The sequence below is a fragment of the Pseudopodoces humilis genome, chromosome 16 (genome assembly GCF_049639895.1).
Source record: "Pseudopodoces humilis isolate 2021_Gansu_Grassland_sample_001 chromosome 16, ASM4963989v1, whole genome shotgun sequence".
Lineage (NCBI taxonomy): Eukaryota > Metazoa > Chordata > Aves > Passeriformes > Paridae > Pseudopodoces > Pseudopodoces humilis.
The window spans coordinates 13,896,520-13,909,520 of record NC_142215.1 but is presented as its reverse complement, the minus strand read 5'-3'; the positions used below and the strand labels follow the sequence as shown (position 1 = coordinate 13,909,520).

At 38.6% G+C, this 13,001-nt stretch overlaps 1 protein-coding gene across 1 annotated transcript in view; it reads right to left on the bottom strand.

Annotated features, from left to right (window-relative positions):
- The window catches only part of LIPC (lipase C, hepatic type), a 52,100-nt gene continuing 39,099 nt past the window's right edge, over positions 1-13,001 (bottom strand). The window contains exons 3-9 of the mRNA XM_014251346.2: positions 11,910-12,089; positions 10,335-10,452; positions 8,894-9,127; positions 7,580-7,822; positions 4,218-4,338; positions 3,300-3,518; positions 1-1,149 (exon numbers count right to left, since the gene is read on the bottom strand). Of these exons, the coding sequence (XP_014106821.2) occupies positions 1,050-1,149; positions 3,300-3,518; positions 4,218-4,338; positions 7,580-7,822; positions 8,894-9,127; positions 10,335-10,452; positions 11,910-12,089 (1,215 nt within the window). The 3' untranslated portion in view covers positions 1-1,049. The remainder of the gene's footprint in view (positions 1,150-3,299; positions 3,519-4,217; positions 4,339-7,579; positions 7,823-8,893; positions 9,128-10,334; positions 10,453-11,909; positions 12,090-13,001) is intronic.

The window sequence follows — 13,001 nt, the reverse complement described above, 5'->3', positions numbered from 1 at the left end:
TTCAGAGTTCAAGAAACCTTAATTTTTAATGATCTTGTGCTTATCATAGTGACAAATGAATACATATATATTGATTTCTGTTTCAGTACACACAAGCCATAGAATAAAAACAATCTGAGACAATAATGTTCCTTTCTGACAAGGAAACAAAGGAATATTCTGACAAAGGAAACAAGGGAATTGTATATGTTTGACCTTACAAAGCTTGTTTTTATGCTCTGAAACTGTTTGAAGGTTTAACCATTTTCATTTATTCTGGCAGTTTCAAGTCATGCCAAAATCTGGTACACAGAGATTTAGAATCCAAAAATCTCAGACCTGAACAGATATGATTTAAATGCAAAAATTAACTGAACTTAGTTGTGCTAGAATTTTGTGTAGTATACTAAGCATAATTCAAATAATTAAATTGATAGAAATTTAAATCAGTTCTCTAATTAAAATAGTTAAATAGCAAAGCATTTTCAAAGAGAACAGGGTTTGTTACAGATTTCTTGGATGATACTATTACAGGAGTTTTCATATGGTTATTACAGCTCAAGCATTTTGTATTTTTATATCTATTTGTTAGTATTTTATGAACTATTTAACTCACCCTTCATTAGGAAATAATTTAGCGAAGTTTAAACTGATAGTCATTAGCTATTAGTGTTTCAAAGTATTTATTGGGAAACAAAGTTTCTTTTTTCCCTTAAATCCAACAAAATTAAATTTTTCACAGCTTATGGCAATGATTTTGTCAAATAATATTTTTATTTCTGGTGAGCAAATTTTTTTTCAGATTTTAAACAATTAAAAATTGACAATCTGTTGCCTTGATGAAGCTGCTCACTGATAATTTTCAGAGTGTGCTCCTAGATGAATAAAGAGCGTATTTCAGCTTACTATTGAATGACAAAAACTAAATATCTTCATGTATTTTTTTCACCATCTCTGAAACTGCTAGGATATTTGATGCAGCTGTGAATTTTTAAAACCTTTTACTAGATGTATCATATTTTGAATATTTTGGCAAGGAGTTGCCTTTTTGTGTTCCTGCTCATTTTCTGTCAGATGCTTCTCTCAAAGTGATCTTCACACTTCACAAATGTCTTCTCTTGGGATGGATGAAGGTGAATGTTGTCAATGCTTTGGGGGCAAAATGTATATCTGGAAAGAAAAGACAGCATGTGAGCATAATATTGGTTAGAAGGCATAATGTTAATTAGAATCTCCCAATCTTTAGCCAGTTCCTTATCCTGCCTTTTATAGGAAGGTATCTTTCTGTTTTTAAAGGCTTGTGAGGAAAGAGTTGTATCTGCCTGCCAGATCATAGGTACAGAGGAAAAGAGGAGCAGGGAGCTCCTGGGTACTGAGTGCATTGTGCCTCTGTCTCCCTGGTGTCACTGTGCTTGTTCTTTGCAGCACATCCTCACAGTCACTTGTTCTATTCTGTCAGTGGGGCACTGGCATTGTTCCAGCTCTTACTGTTCCCACCATGGTTGCCCTGTTTGGGCTGCTGGAATACTGGTATTTAGCTGAGAGGTTGCTAAAAATCCGCTCTGTAGGATGCTAACATCAGCAACTGCATATGCTACAGAAATACTTGAAACCAAATGTTAGAATGTGGTATTTCATTGCTCATAATGGTCTGTTTGTTAACTGCTTTTTAAGTTACATCTCAAGTCTTTCCCGTTAGATAATCTAACAAAGGAACATTCATCATATGTACAAAGATCACAAACATCTAGAGGTTGAGATAACCAGAGATAAAATACTGTCAGCTGTTCAAATGCTTGAGAAAGCACAAGAGAAGTCAAAATACATTTCATGTTTACTGTCTTTTTTAATTATTGAATTTCCAAAATTGCTAATTCTGCAATACACGATGTTTGGTCTTCTGAGGAAGGCAAAAATCTACAGACCTATTTTCTTTGAAGAAAATACTTTTCCTTGAGTGTCCTTTGTTTCTCCTTTTAGAACCACCTAATAACCTTTCATTCCCTCCCTAAACATTAATGCAGTATTTCAGTGATAACTGAATGTCACTGCCCAGATTGCAAAGAACAAAACACAGCACATAATCAATGTCCACTAAAAGCTTGGGACAAACTGCTTCCACTTGCAACAAAAAAAAACCTTCCAAGGAGCATTAGGTACCTGAAGATACCAGCATTATTTTTTGTCAGTATAAGTGCCCCCCTCAATCATTTCCTAGATAAGGAAAGTAATACATCAGCAGTAATTGGTTTGTGCCAGGTTACCGGCACAGCTGCACTGGACAAGAGCTTCCTGGTTAGGAAAATGACTTCTCACCTTCATACCTTTTATCTCAAGGTACAGGAACCTGTTCCTAAACAGAGCTCCCTAGTTTGCATTGTGTGCTTTGCTTTAATTTGCTTTGCCAGCTAGGTCAGTACTGATTTTGGTGATATTAGAGAAACTCCTTTTATTTTAATGGCAGGAGCACGTGCCAAGTGCCAGGTCAGGAAAACACCTCCAAAATACACTTCTAGGAGGATTCCACCTAGGAGAATATGATCCTTTCTCTGTCCCCCAGCATACACACAGATTGTCTTATGAAATGTCTCTTCAAATCTGTCTAATTTGTTTTTTGTGTCAATATTAAGGAGATACAGCTCTGCCAATAAGAGTTGTTCTGCAGGAAGTCTGCACCAGTTGTGGTGGTAAGAATGGGAATATACCAAGGAAAAATTGCCTTCTAAGACTGAGCCTCAGATACAAGGTAAGGTATGCTTTTCTCATTAACCTTAATTAAACTGCTGAGTTAAAATTTCTCAAAGGATTAAAGCAGTGAGAATCATTATAAGTTTTTTTATTCTGTCTTCTGGATGAAATTTCTCTGTATGAGTAGGCAGTTTCAAATGTGTTGTTAGCATTGCTTTATGTAGAGAACAAGGCTGCTCAGACTTGGTGATCCAGTTTCAAAGCAATAAACAGGGAAAAGAAGAACACAAAAAATAATCATAGGACTGTATAGTACAGCACATGATCCTTCTAATGAGTGTTTTCAAGAATGGTGATGCTGAGTTTCTCTAGGAAGTAGTTATTTAAATTAAAATAATTAAGAATTGGCATGTTTTTTGTAAGTAGGAATCTGAATATTTCATTATGTTAATGTTGGAATAATTATTTATCTTGCATAATATCTTGTTTCATTGAAATTTCATATGGTCCTTAGGGAGTGAGGTAATTACATTCATTGGTGTGACTGCTGGGGCTGGGATGCTTGTATTTGAACTGGGATAACCTGTGTGCCAAACACCTGTGGTGTTACTGAGTGCTCTCATTACACTTACTTGTGCTGTGTCTCCCCTGCTTTCACTCTTACTGCCTTCACTATAAGTCCTGGTCGACGCGTGCCTTTTGTCCATGGTATTATGGTTTGAAATGTGTCCCAGATATTTTCCCAAACTGGAGTTCCTTCCCATTTCAACTTTATCATTATGATGTCACCGATATCAGTGTCCAGGGTGATGAGAAAGGAGTAGGTTTTATTCCCAGTAATACCTTCAACTCTACAGAAAACAAGGTGAGAACAATGCTGTCTTAAATTATGCTGAATTAAAGTGAAAAAAATAGTTTTTTTCCCCCTGAAAACCAGAGAAATAACTATGTTTCCTTCTCCAGGACAAAACATTAATGTCTTGAGAATGTTCTTCCTCAAAATGCAAAAAAAATGATGAAAGATGAAACATGCTAGGAAAGAAGCAGAAGTGGCAGAAGCTTGAACACTGATGAAGCAGTAGTGGTTTCTGACAGCAAAAGAAAAGGTGTCGCGTAATAGCATCTATTACAATTTCTGCCTGCTAGAGCAAATGCTGACCCACACTCTTGCCTTTGCTTTCACTAATACAGATAGTGTTCATCGTGATAAATATCCAAAACTCTTTATCTTAATTACAGCTGATTTTTTCATTTGTGTTTTAATTGATTATACCTCCCTGTCTTAGCCATGGGCTGGACCAAAGTAAGTGGACAGAAAAATTTCCAAATTTACTGATTGTGTTCTAACAACTTTTTTCTGCACGAACTGTATCATCACTGTAAGAACTTGTGACTTTCAGGGAGTATGAGTGAAGAGAAGACAATTTCCAGTTCACATTCACTTAGCTGTACTAAACCATTTCACTCATAGCATAGATTATCAATGTGATATGATATTACAAGTTGGCATCTTTTGTCACATGCACAGTTACATGTGACACAATACTCACAGTGGGATATGCAGCTTTTTAGCATCCTCCTTAGTCCCTGCCAGAGACATGGTGAAAGCTGGTTCTATCTGCTTGCCTTCGATTTCATTGATGATGTGGATCTTGAACTGATAATGATACACTGTAGGAAGGAAGAATTTGCAAAAAGTGGCAAAATGCATGGTCAAAGAATCAATAGATTTCTTAGGCAAAATATTTTTGCCTTTCAGACAGAAAGTTGATGGTTATTCCATTTTATTATTCAAAATAATTTGTTGAAATTAAAACATTGTCATTTTTTTCTGGTTGTTGCTGTGCTGTGTAATCTGTTAACCTTTGAGGTCCTGTTGCTTTATTTAAAGGATGGAGAAAAAGGTAATCAGTGTGGAGTTTCTTTTTGGGATAAAACATTCTTCCATGGGAAATATTTCAGCTTTTCTGAAGTATAATTGTCAGAATGTCTGGCAATCCCTCTATCTAGTGACCAGGCCAATCCTTGTGACTGGGCATGACTAGAGATGTATGATACAGATCAAAGACCTTATGCAATGTGGTCAGGCTGTTTCTCTGATCAACTGGAAAATTGCCCTGCCAAACAGATGACTCACAAACTTTCCTTGACTGCATAATGATACGTTGTGCTTAAAACACATCTGTTAACAATGTCATTAATGCTTCAAGGTCTGGGCTTGAAGCTCTAGAAACAACACTGTTTAGGAAAGTCTGAACTGAGTATTGTCAGCATGAAAAACACCTAAGAAATCATCAGTCTTCTATATTGTAAATTATGAAAAAGAAAACCCTGACAACATACATTTTGAGCATGTGCATACAGATACTGTCAGCTACATTTGAATGTCCAGAACTCTTCTATCTGGTCATTCTTCCTGCAGCCTTCTAGACAAAACTGATAGATTTAGCTATGAAGGAACATTATTGCATGCTAGTTTTTGAGTAGAGCCTCTTTACCCACTTCAGTGTTCACTGCATATGAGAATGGCTCCCCATACTGCCAATGGAATCATCTTTTTCTGCATATGCACAGATACATATATATATATATATATATATATATAATTTTTTTTTTGTGTGTGCAGCTCAGCATGTTCATGATAGAAAGTATTTGCTGGAATAGATGTATCTTTTTGTTGTTTTACAGTTGTTGCATGTTAGTGAACAATGTCTTTTCTTCTCCAAATGTGTCCCTCAGTGGAAAACAAAATGGTTGATTTTATGCCACAAACCTGATGAGGACAAAGGCAGAGGGGGTTGTCTATTTAGTTTTATAACTAATCTATCTTTCTCTGGGTTTTCTCTCTGTGTAAAAACTGCTTTTTCAGTACATGATCCAACACAGCCTAAGGTTTTGCTGTGATTATGGTGCTTACTTTAAGGAAAAAGCATATAAAAACTCAAGGTGCCATCACACCTTTATTATAAATGTTAACTTCTGTGTAACAAACTGAGGGTTTTGTTTGAGCTGGATTGATGTATGCTTCAGAATCTAATGTTGTTAACTTGAAAATTAAATTTTGTGAAGACAGAGAGGATTGTGAAGTGTAATGCTGAGTTTCTAAAATTTCTTCTGTTTGTGCTTCTCACATGATCTTCAAACTTTTTTTTTAAAAAAAAGCATTACAAAGATGACTTTGTAAGCACCTTCCCACAGTTGCCACTTTGTTTTAGAATTTCTGTGAAAGGAGATCATTGTCTGGGGTACTTTTACCCACATATGTAGCAAGGATGGTTTTTTATGCAAAACCAGTTCTAAGCATAAAAATGCAGCATGTTTAATTGAAATCAAAGCCAATAGGACAGAGATATTTTACCCCAAGCTGAAACTAGCTCCATATCCAGAGAGGAACACAACATAGTGATCACATCTCAGCGCCCAGGTGTGAGAGCAGAGGCAGCACATCGCCAGAGCCTGTCATTCCCTGCTTCTGAGAACCTGACCCTGACTGTGCTGGAGCAAGATAACATCAGGAACTAGACACAGCCTCTGGAGTTTTAAAATCTACTCCAAGTACCTTCCTGAGCCATTTTAAACAGTATTAAGAAATTCAGCAGGTTCAGCTGCTCTGAGTATCATTCAGGGCTGCGCAGATCCCTCTGGAGTCATCACTGAATATTTCACAGCTGTGCTAGTGGAAGATTTCCAAAATTATTTTAAAAGTACCTGAATTTATGTTGGGGTTTGGTTTGGCTTGTTTGGGTTTTTTCTTAAATATGTGATAATGCTGCTGAGTAACTGGGCACTGTGGGGAGACAAGTTGTATAATACAAGCAGCCTTTTAAAGCCTTTCTCCTTACCCCTTCAGTGTTCGAGCCGGGGTGCACGAACGTGCGAAGCGCGTCCCAGGGCAAGGCCCGGGCCGAGGGGCAGGCGGGGGGGAGAGCCCTAAAGGAGGAGGGAGGGTCAGGCCTGGCACAGCCCCGGCAGCCGGTGCGGGGCTCCCGTGTGGCCGGGGATGTGCCGGGGCTGTGCCTCAGCCTCAGGGCAACTTTCCCCGTGTGTGTGTGGCCTGTGCCCGCGATCGAGCCCTGCCCGCGCCGCTGCTCCCCACACGCCTCATGGCAGCCGGGGAAGGCGGTGTGAGGAGGAGAGCCGAGGGCCAGGAGCCTCTGCACTGACAGCCCCTGGGAAGAGGTTGCTTCGTCCTGCTTGTTCTCACTTTAAAATGTTCGTAAACCTTTCCAGTGGCAAGGGAAAGTCTGCTCAACAGCAGCAGTAGGCTCTGGCGGCTGAGTGCAATGGAGGCTGCTAGGAAGGCTTGCGCCCCCTGTCAGGCCGTGGCCCCTCTATCTGATCACACAGCCAAAGATCCACACTGGCTCGATAAAGGAATGTAGAGCTAAAGCCAGTGCCAGTCTTAATTTTAGTGCTACAGTTCAGCCTTGTAAAAGTCTGTGCTGTTCTGTTGTCTGTCCATTGTTTGAAAAGTAGTAATTTATATGTCATTTCATAGTCTAATTGCAGATAAAATTTGGGCAAACACGGAACAGGATGTTTTACAGGCTTTCCAGAGTAATTATGCTGCCTTTTTTGGCTTGGCTGTGTGCCTGCATATGTTACAACAAACCTGAACAGTCCAGTTGTAAAAAAATCCTGCAGATCAGGACCCTGGGCATCTGTGAGCCTTGGGCACCACAGCTTGCCTGGGGCAAGTATGCAGTGTGCTCTTTTCCCCAGAAATATGAGAACCAGGATTTTGATGAAAGGGCATCAAGATGGCCTACTGGGATTCTCAGTTGTCTCAGCAAATTGATTATTCTCACCGATTTTATACGCTTTAATGAATGAGTAAATAGGATCACAAAGGTTAGGTTCAGGCTTCCACTTTGCGATCAATCTGAACATGGTGAAAAGTATTCCCACAAACCTTTGAAGGGCATTCGCGCTCTTGTTTTCAGAAAGAGTCGTCTACTTTTGGGCAGCCTTTCCTCCCTGATGTTGTAGCCCAGGGTGTTACACCGGTTCTTCCTACAGCTGAGGCACAGTCCTTTGTTGAAAGTGTTGATGTCATTGCACCAGTAAGCTGTGCTTTGCTTGTCCTTGTGCAGCAGAGAGTCGATGAACAAATGAACTGACCTCTCATGAGCACATTTCACAGTTTGAGTGATGCCTGAAAAAATGCAACAACAAAATTTTACATGCCCTTGTTTCTTTTCACCATATCAACTGCAGAGAAGTACCATAGCCAACTATAAACTGTAAATATATGTTATTGTTTCCCCACATACACCCCTGCCCTTTGCCATCTTGGTTTTGCCTCAGAAATTGTAGCAATTTTACTTTTAGGATCATTCAAAAACAGAATGGCTGAACTTTCATGATAAGAAACTTTCTGCTTAAACTTCTCTAGCCTGACTGTATCAAACTGTAAATATGAACTTTTATTTCATTGTTCTGCCTGGTTTTGTCAGTAGAAAACCTGAGTTGATGTGTAGTCTTTCAGATTATGCCACATTGAAGACAGCAGTCTCATTCTGAATTGCTGAGCACTCTTGGATTTTGATCCTTAGACAGCAATACCATATTTTGTCCCTATTAGACTGGCAGACTCTTAAGCTGAACTTTTCTTGCAGTTACTACTTGGAAAAAAGGACCAAAAATTTTATTAAACACAATAAAAATATTAAATAGGTTTGCTATTATGAGAAATATCAGGACCTTTTTCAGTATCTTGCATCAGTTTCTCTATACATTTATGTTTGAGTACATTGGAAGTAATCTTCTATAAATAAAGGGTAGCCTGGAACACTGGCAATCAGGTCCTAGAGAGAGCATCATCTGTGCTGCCGAAGGACGTGGAGTTGGGAAAAGGTGAACTAAGGAGGCAAGTAGTACAGACCTGTGTTTTATTTGATTTGAAGTAATTAATGGCACACTAGACAAATTTGGCTTAATTAGAATAAATTTTCTCATCTCCCCTGCCACTGAAACAAATACCATTAAATTATTCCAAGGTGCTCAACAGCAGGATGCTCATGGCCTCATTTTCAGGAGTGCTAGGCAGCTCAATAAAAACAGTCAGTAAAAACAATATGAACTCAAGACATGTAAAAATCAGGTAACTGATCTCTAAACAAGAAAATACCTTGCATACAAGGGGTGATACCACAGCTATGTAGTTTCCCAGACAGACTCAGTACAGCTGCCCCGCTGCCTCCCACTGTGTGCCTTTGGTTCTTACCATTGATCCCGTATTGTGCAATGTGGTTGTACACATACAGGATGTGACAGCCTGGCTGGAAGGTGCCTCCGTTGGGATAAAAGTCAAAATGAGCCACAGGCTGCTTGATGCCAACACTGAGGCCCATGTGCTGTTTAGTGAAGGTATGAATTGCATCTACAAAGTTTGCATCATCTGGAGATAAACGGTCTGTTGGTGACATTCCTTCAAACAAGGGACCGGCAGGGTCGAGGCCTGAAATAAATACAAGTAATCCCATTGTCATATACTGCAGAAAGACTGTTCTACTGTCGCCCTGAGAATCAGACCTTTCAATATTATTTTCATAATTTCTAGCCCCTTTCCCAGGAAAGTAACTATAAACAGGTGTTTATACATTCCATTAAAGATATGCCTTTTGATGGACGTCTCTCACGGCCAGTGTGGCTGGGAAGGTGGTGACCTGACTATCCAATCCCTGGTCGGGGTTGAAAACCTATAAATACTGAAAGAACAAATAAACTTCTTCTTTCACCACACCTCAAGCTGCGTGTGTTTGAATCATTTCATGTCCAACAGTGACGTTCTACCACTCTGTGATAAGTCTGTGATAAGAATCTGAAAACAGACAGCACCTGGTACTTTACAAGGTCTTTCTCTGATGGAAAATAAGAACGCTTGTCCCACAGAGGGTGTACATGGTTACACCTAGAGCAAACACAGGCGCTGTAACAAACACTAACTGGGACCTGCACAAGGACACAGGCCCAGAGACAGGCGTGTTTGTCAGAGACAAACTGTGCTTGCTGCCAGTGTCACTTGAGGGACCTTTACATAATTTTGTTATTTCAAACTCTAGAGGTTATGTGTTTCAGAGGTCCTTTGGAAGACACCAGTCCAGCAAGGTTGACTTTTAGCCCATATTTGGGACCTGAAATTTTTGCCACAGGAGAGTTGTTCTGAATTCACTGTATAGGCACTGTCTCACAATTGAAAACTCAAGCATAGTCAGACAATTTCCTTAATATATTTCTTAAATTACTCGCTAACAATGAATAGTATTTTAATGACTTTGGGTCAAGACAGTGGCTAAAGATCCAAGGTTAGTGGTTAACATTTAGTTTAAGGTGTTACTGAGAATGGATAAGAGATAAATTTAAGCAACTTGCAGCTTGAGGCTTTTGTTTATTATTTCTAATAGTCCCCATGCTTGTGTGTTCTTTATGTCAAAGTTTAGACTGAGATAGGAAAGTTCAAAGATAGAAATGCTATGAGACTTAATTTTCAAAAATATTTTCATTAAGTTTTCTAAATCTAATTTCTAAATCAATGAGGTGAAACTTCTAAACTGTGCTGAATACTGCTGTTCAACAGCTAATTGTCAATATGAGGTTAATATGTCAAATATCTTCATAACTTGATTCAGTTGACTGTTATTTTCTTAAAGGTATCAATCTTTTACCTGTAATTCTTCCAATCTTTTTTGTACCATTGATGAAACTTCCAGCAAATCCTGAAACATGAGCTCCTAGGCTGTACCCAATTAGATGAACATTGCTTCTGGAAAACTGAACGGATTCCTGGAATATAGTGGCAGCTTGATTTAGATAAAGAAATGTAAAAAGTAAACAGTGAAATATCTATTACAAGCTAAGAATACTGTGAATTATAACACAAGAAATTTGTATGTTGATAGTGGTTGAATGAGGTGCATGAATCATTCAGTAAATTTCTACTGGCTGAGTGTTATTCCTTCCTTTTCATGCAGCAGGAAAATGCCACACATCTGGGCACTGCCACTTACCTTCTATGCACAGGAAAACCATCAACACAGTGGAATTTTTGTTGTTTGTTGCAATAGTCATTCGATGCAGATGCTCACTGCCTTTTGTCTGCAGCATTTGGCTTTCCTATGATTATAAAATGGATTTCTGTTCTTTAAATTTGGCGTAAAACAATCCTCTATAAAAAGTGCCTTGGTATTTTTTTGCCTGAGGTACTAGTACAAGCCAAACTAAAGGGATTAAAATATTGATCAGACATGTTAAATGAAACAGCAGTGTACAAAGATGTGCGTCTGATTTGTAACAAACCTATTGAAGCAGAATTGCCCTTCTTTCTACCTAATCGATGCTATATACATCTTAAGCATTTCACCTGAGCTGCAAGGCTCAAAGTTTTTCTGACTTGTAAAGAAAAATGTGGCATATTTTGCTTGCAGGAAAGGAAAACCTCACTTTTGATTTCTTTGTGGATGTTGCCTGTCCCAGTGGAGTGGCTGTGCAGTCTCAATAGCAATCTCTTCTGAAGATGAGGTGAAGCTTGGCAGACTTCTTGTGAGGAAGACAGCTCTTAGAAATCACAGGATCTGACCAATTTTCTTGTCAGATGATGCTGAAAAGGATGCTATTGAGGCTGTAACTGATCATGCCCAATTATTTCTTGGAATAAGAGCACTAATATTTACTTATTGTTTATTCTTTATTAAAATGTTGTGTGGCACTTCAGGTTTTGTTACATCCATTGAGAAATAATTTGAAATAATTTGAAATAATTATCTGCCTGTTAGCAGACAGAAGGATAGCAGAAAGATAGTTGTGGGAGTTGAAATGAAGGGATTTTAACTGTTAAACTGTGGAGGGGTGCTTCTCAATGTGAGGAGCATTTACTGGTTGGATACACTCAATGCTGTGAAAATTTATGGTATATTTGAATTCTGGATCACATCACAGTACAAGAGTAACTACAAGAGTAACTATACTGGAGGAAGGAGTAAGTGACAGGAATCTTATCTCACCTCTAAAGATACACAAAAATATTTTCATAAGCAACCACTTGTTTTTTCCTCTTGCATGATGAAAGTTTTATGAAGTCATATGAAAGTTTATGGAAGAAAAATGTGCACTTCATTAAAGAAATGTGAGTGACTGAAATGAAAGCATTAGCAAACATACTATTTCAGAAAGGTTGTGGAAGTATAAGAACAAGTAAATACATCTTTTCCAGAGAAAACGTGTGTTGGTCTGGGAGTTCTCACCTCCAGCCACTCCACGAACTGCGCTATCTCCTGTCCTGTGGTGCGTGTGTTCTGTACAGCAACGGGATAGTGCTGGTGAGCCAGTGTGAGCCAGTCTGCAATGATCACATTCATTTGGTTATGCTGAGACTTCAGAGCTGCTGCCATTTTCCAAATCCAGCTTTCTAATATCCCATCCACCTGTTATAATTGAAGAACAAACCCAAATAACAAGAAAACCATTGTTATGGGAAAGCAGTCTCTGCCAAATATTTGTTGTGAAAAACATAAGGAAACAAAAACCTGAGTAGGGAGGGATTAAGGTTGATAACTAGATTTTAGGGACTTCAGCCTGCTTCAGTGCTGAGAATCTTTAGGTTTTGGTGGACCAAAAAAATTAAGTCAATATAATAAGGGTATAATAGAGTATGTTTTGTAATAGGAGCTATTATAAGTGAAAATGATGTCCCCAAATACTTCAGCTCATCCAGAGATAATTAGTAGTATTGGTTAAAAAGACAGAAATGCCCAGGAAATGTCTGATTCCATTCAAGAGCAGCTATCCCTGTAAGTATAAGCTAAAAGAATTGGTGGCAGGAAGCTGGAGGATTGCAGACCTGTGGGCATTTGTTGTCTCTAGCCATTCCATTTTGAGAGCTGCTTGTTTTGAGTCATTCTTTTTGAATACCTGGTTACAGTTTTGTCACATCAAAGCATGTTTCTGATTTGATCGACTAGAATTATTATTTAATCTATCAGACTTAATTGTTATTCTAGTTGTATGTATTTACTCAATTAATAAAATAGCATTATCTCTTCTAGTGTATTAGAATTTGGGAGTCTCAGGTCTGGGTTTCCACACACACTCCTCTAAGAGCCCAGAACCTCTGCAAATTAAGTTAATGTGAATGGTGAACTTCAGTGATAGCAGCTTCAGGACCACAGTTTGAGGAGGGTGTAGGTTTTGAACAAATTTGTCTTTGTGAGCTTTGGCTTTTATTTACTAAGGGAATTAAATATATCTCTGTTATTTGCTAAGGGAGTTACATGCATCACGGGGGGTGTTCAAAGTTCCTCTGCATATTTGCAGATGTGCAAGAAAGATCCATTGTC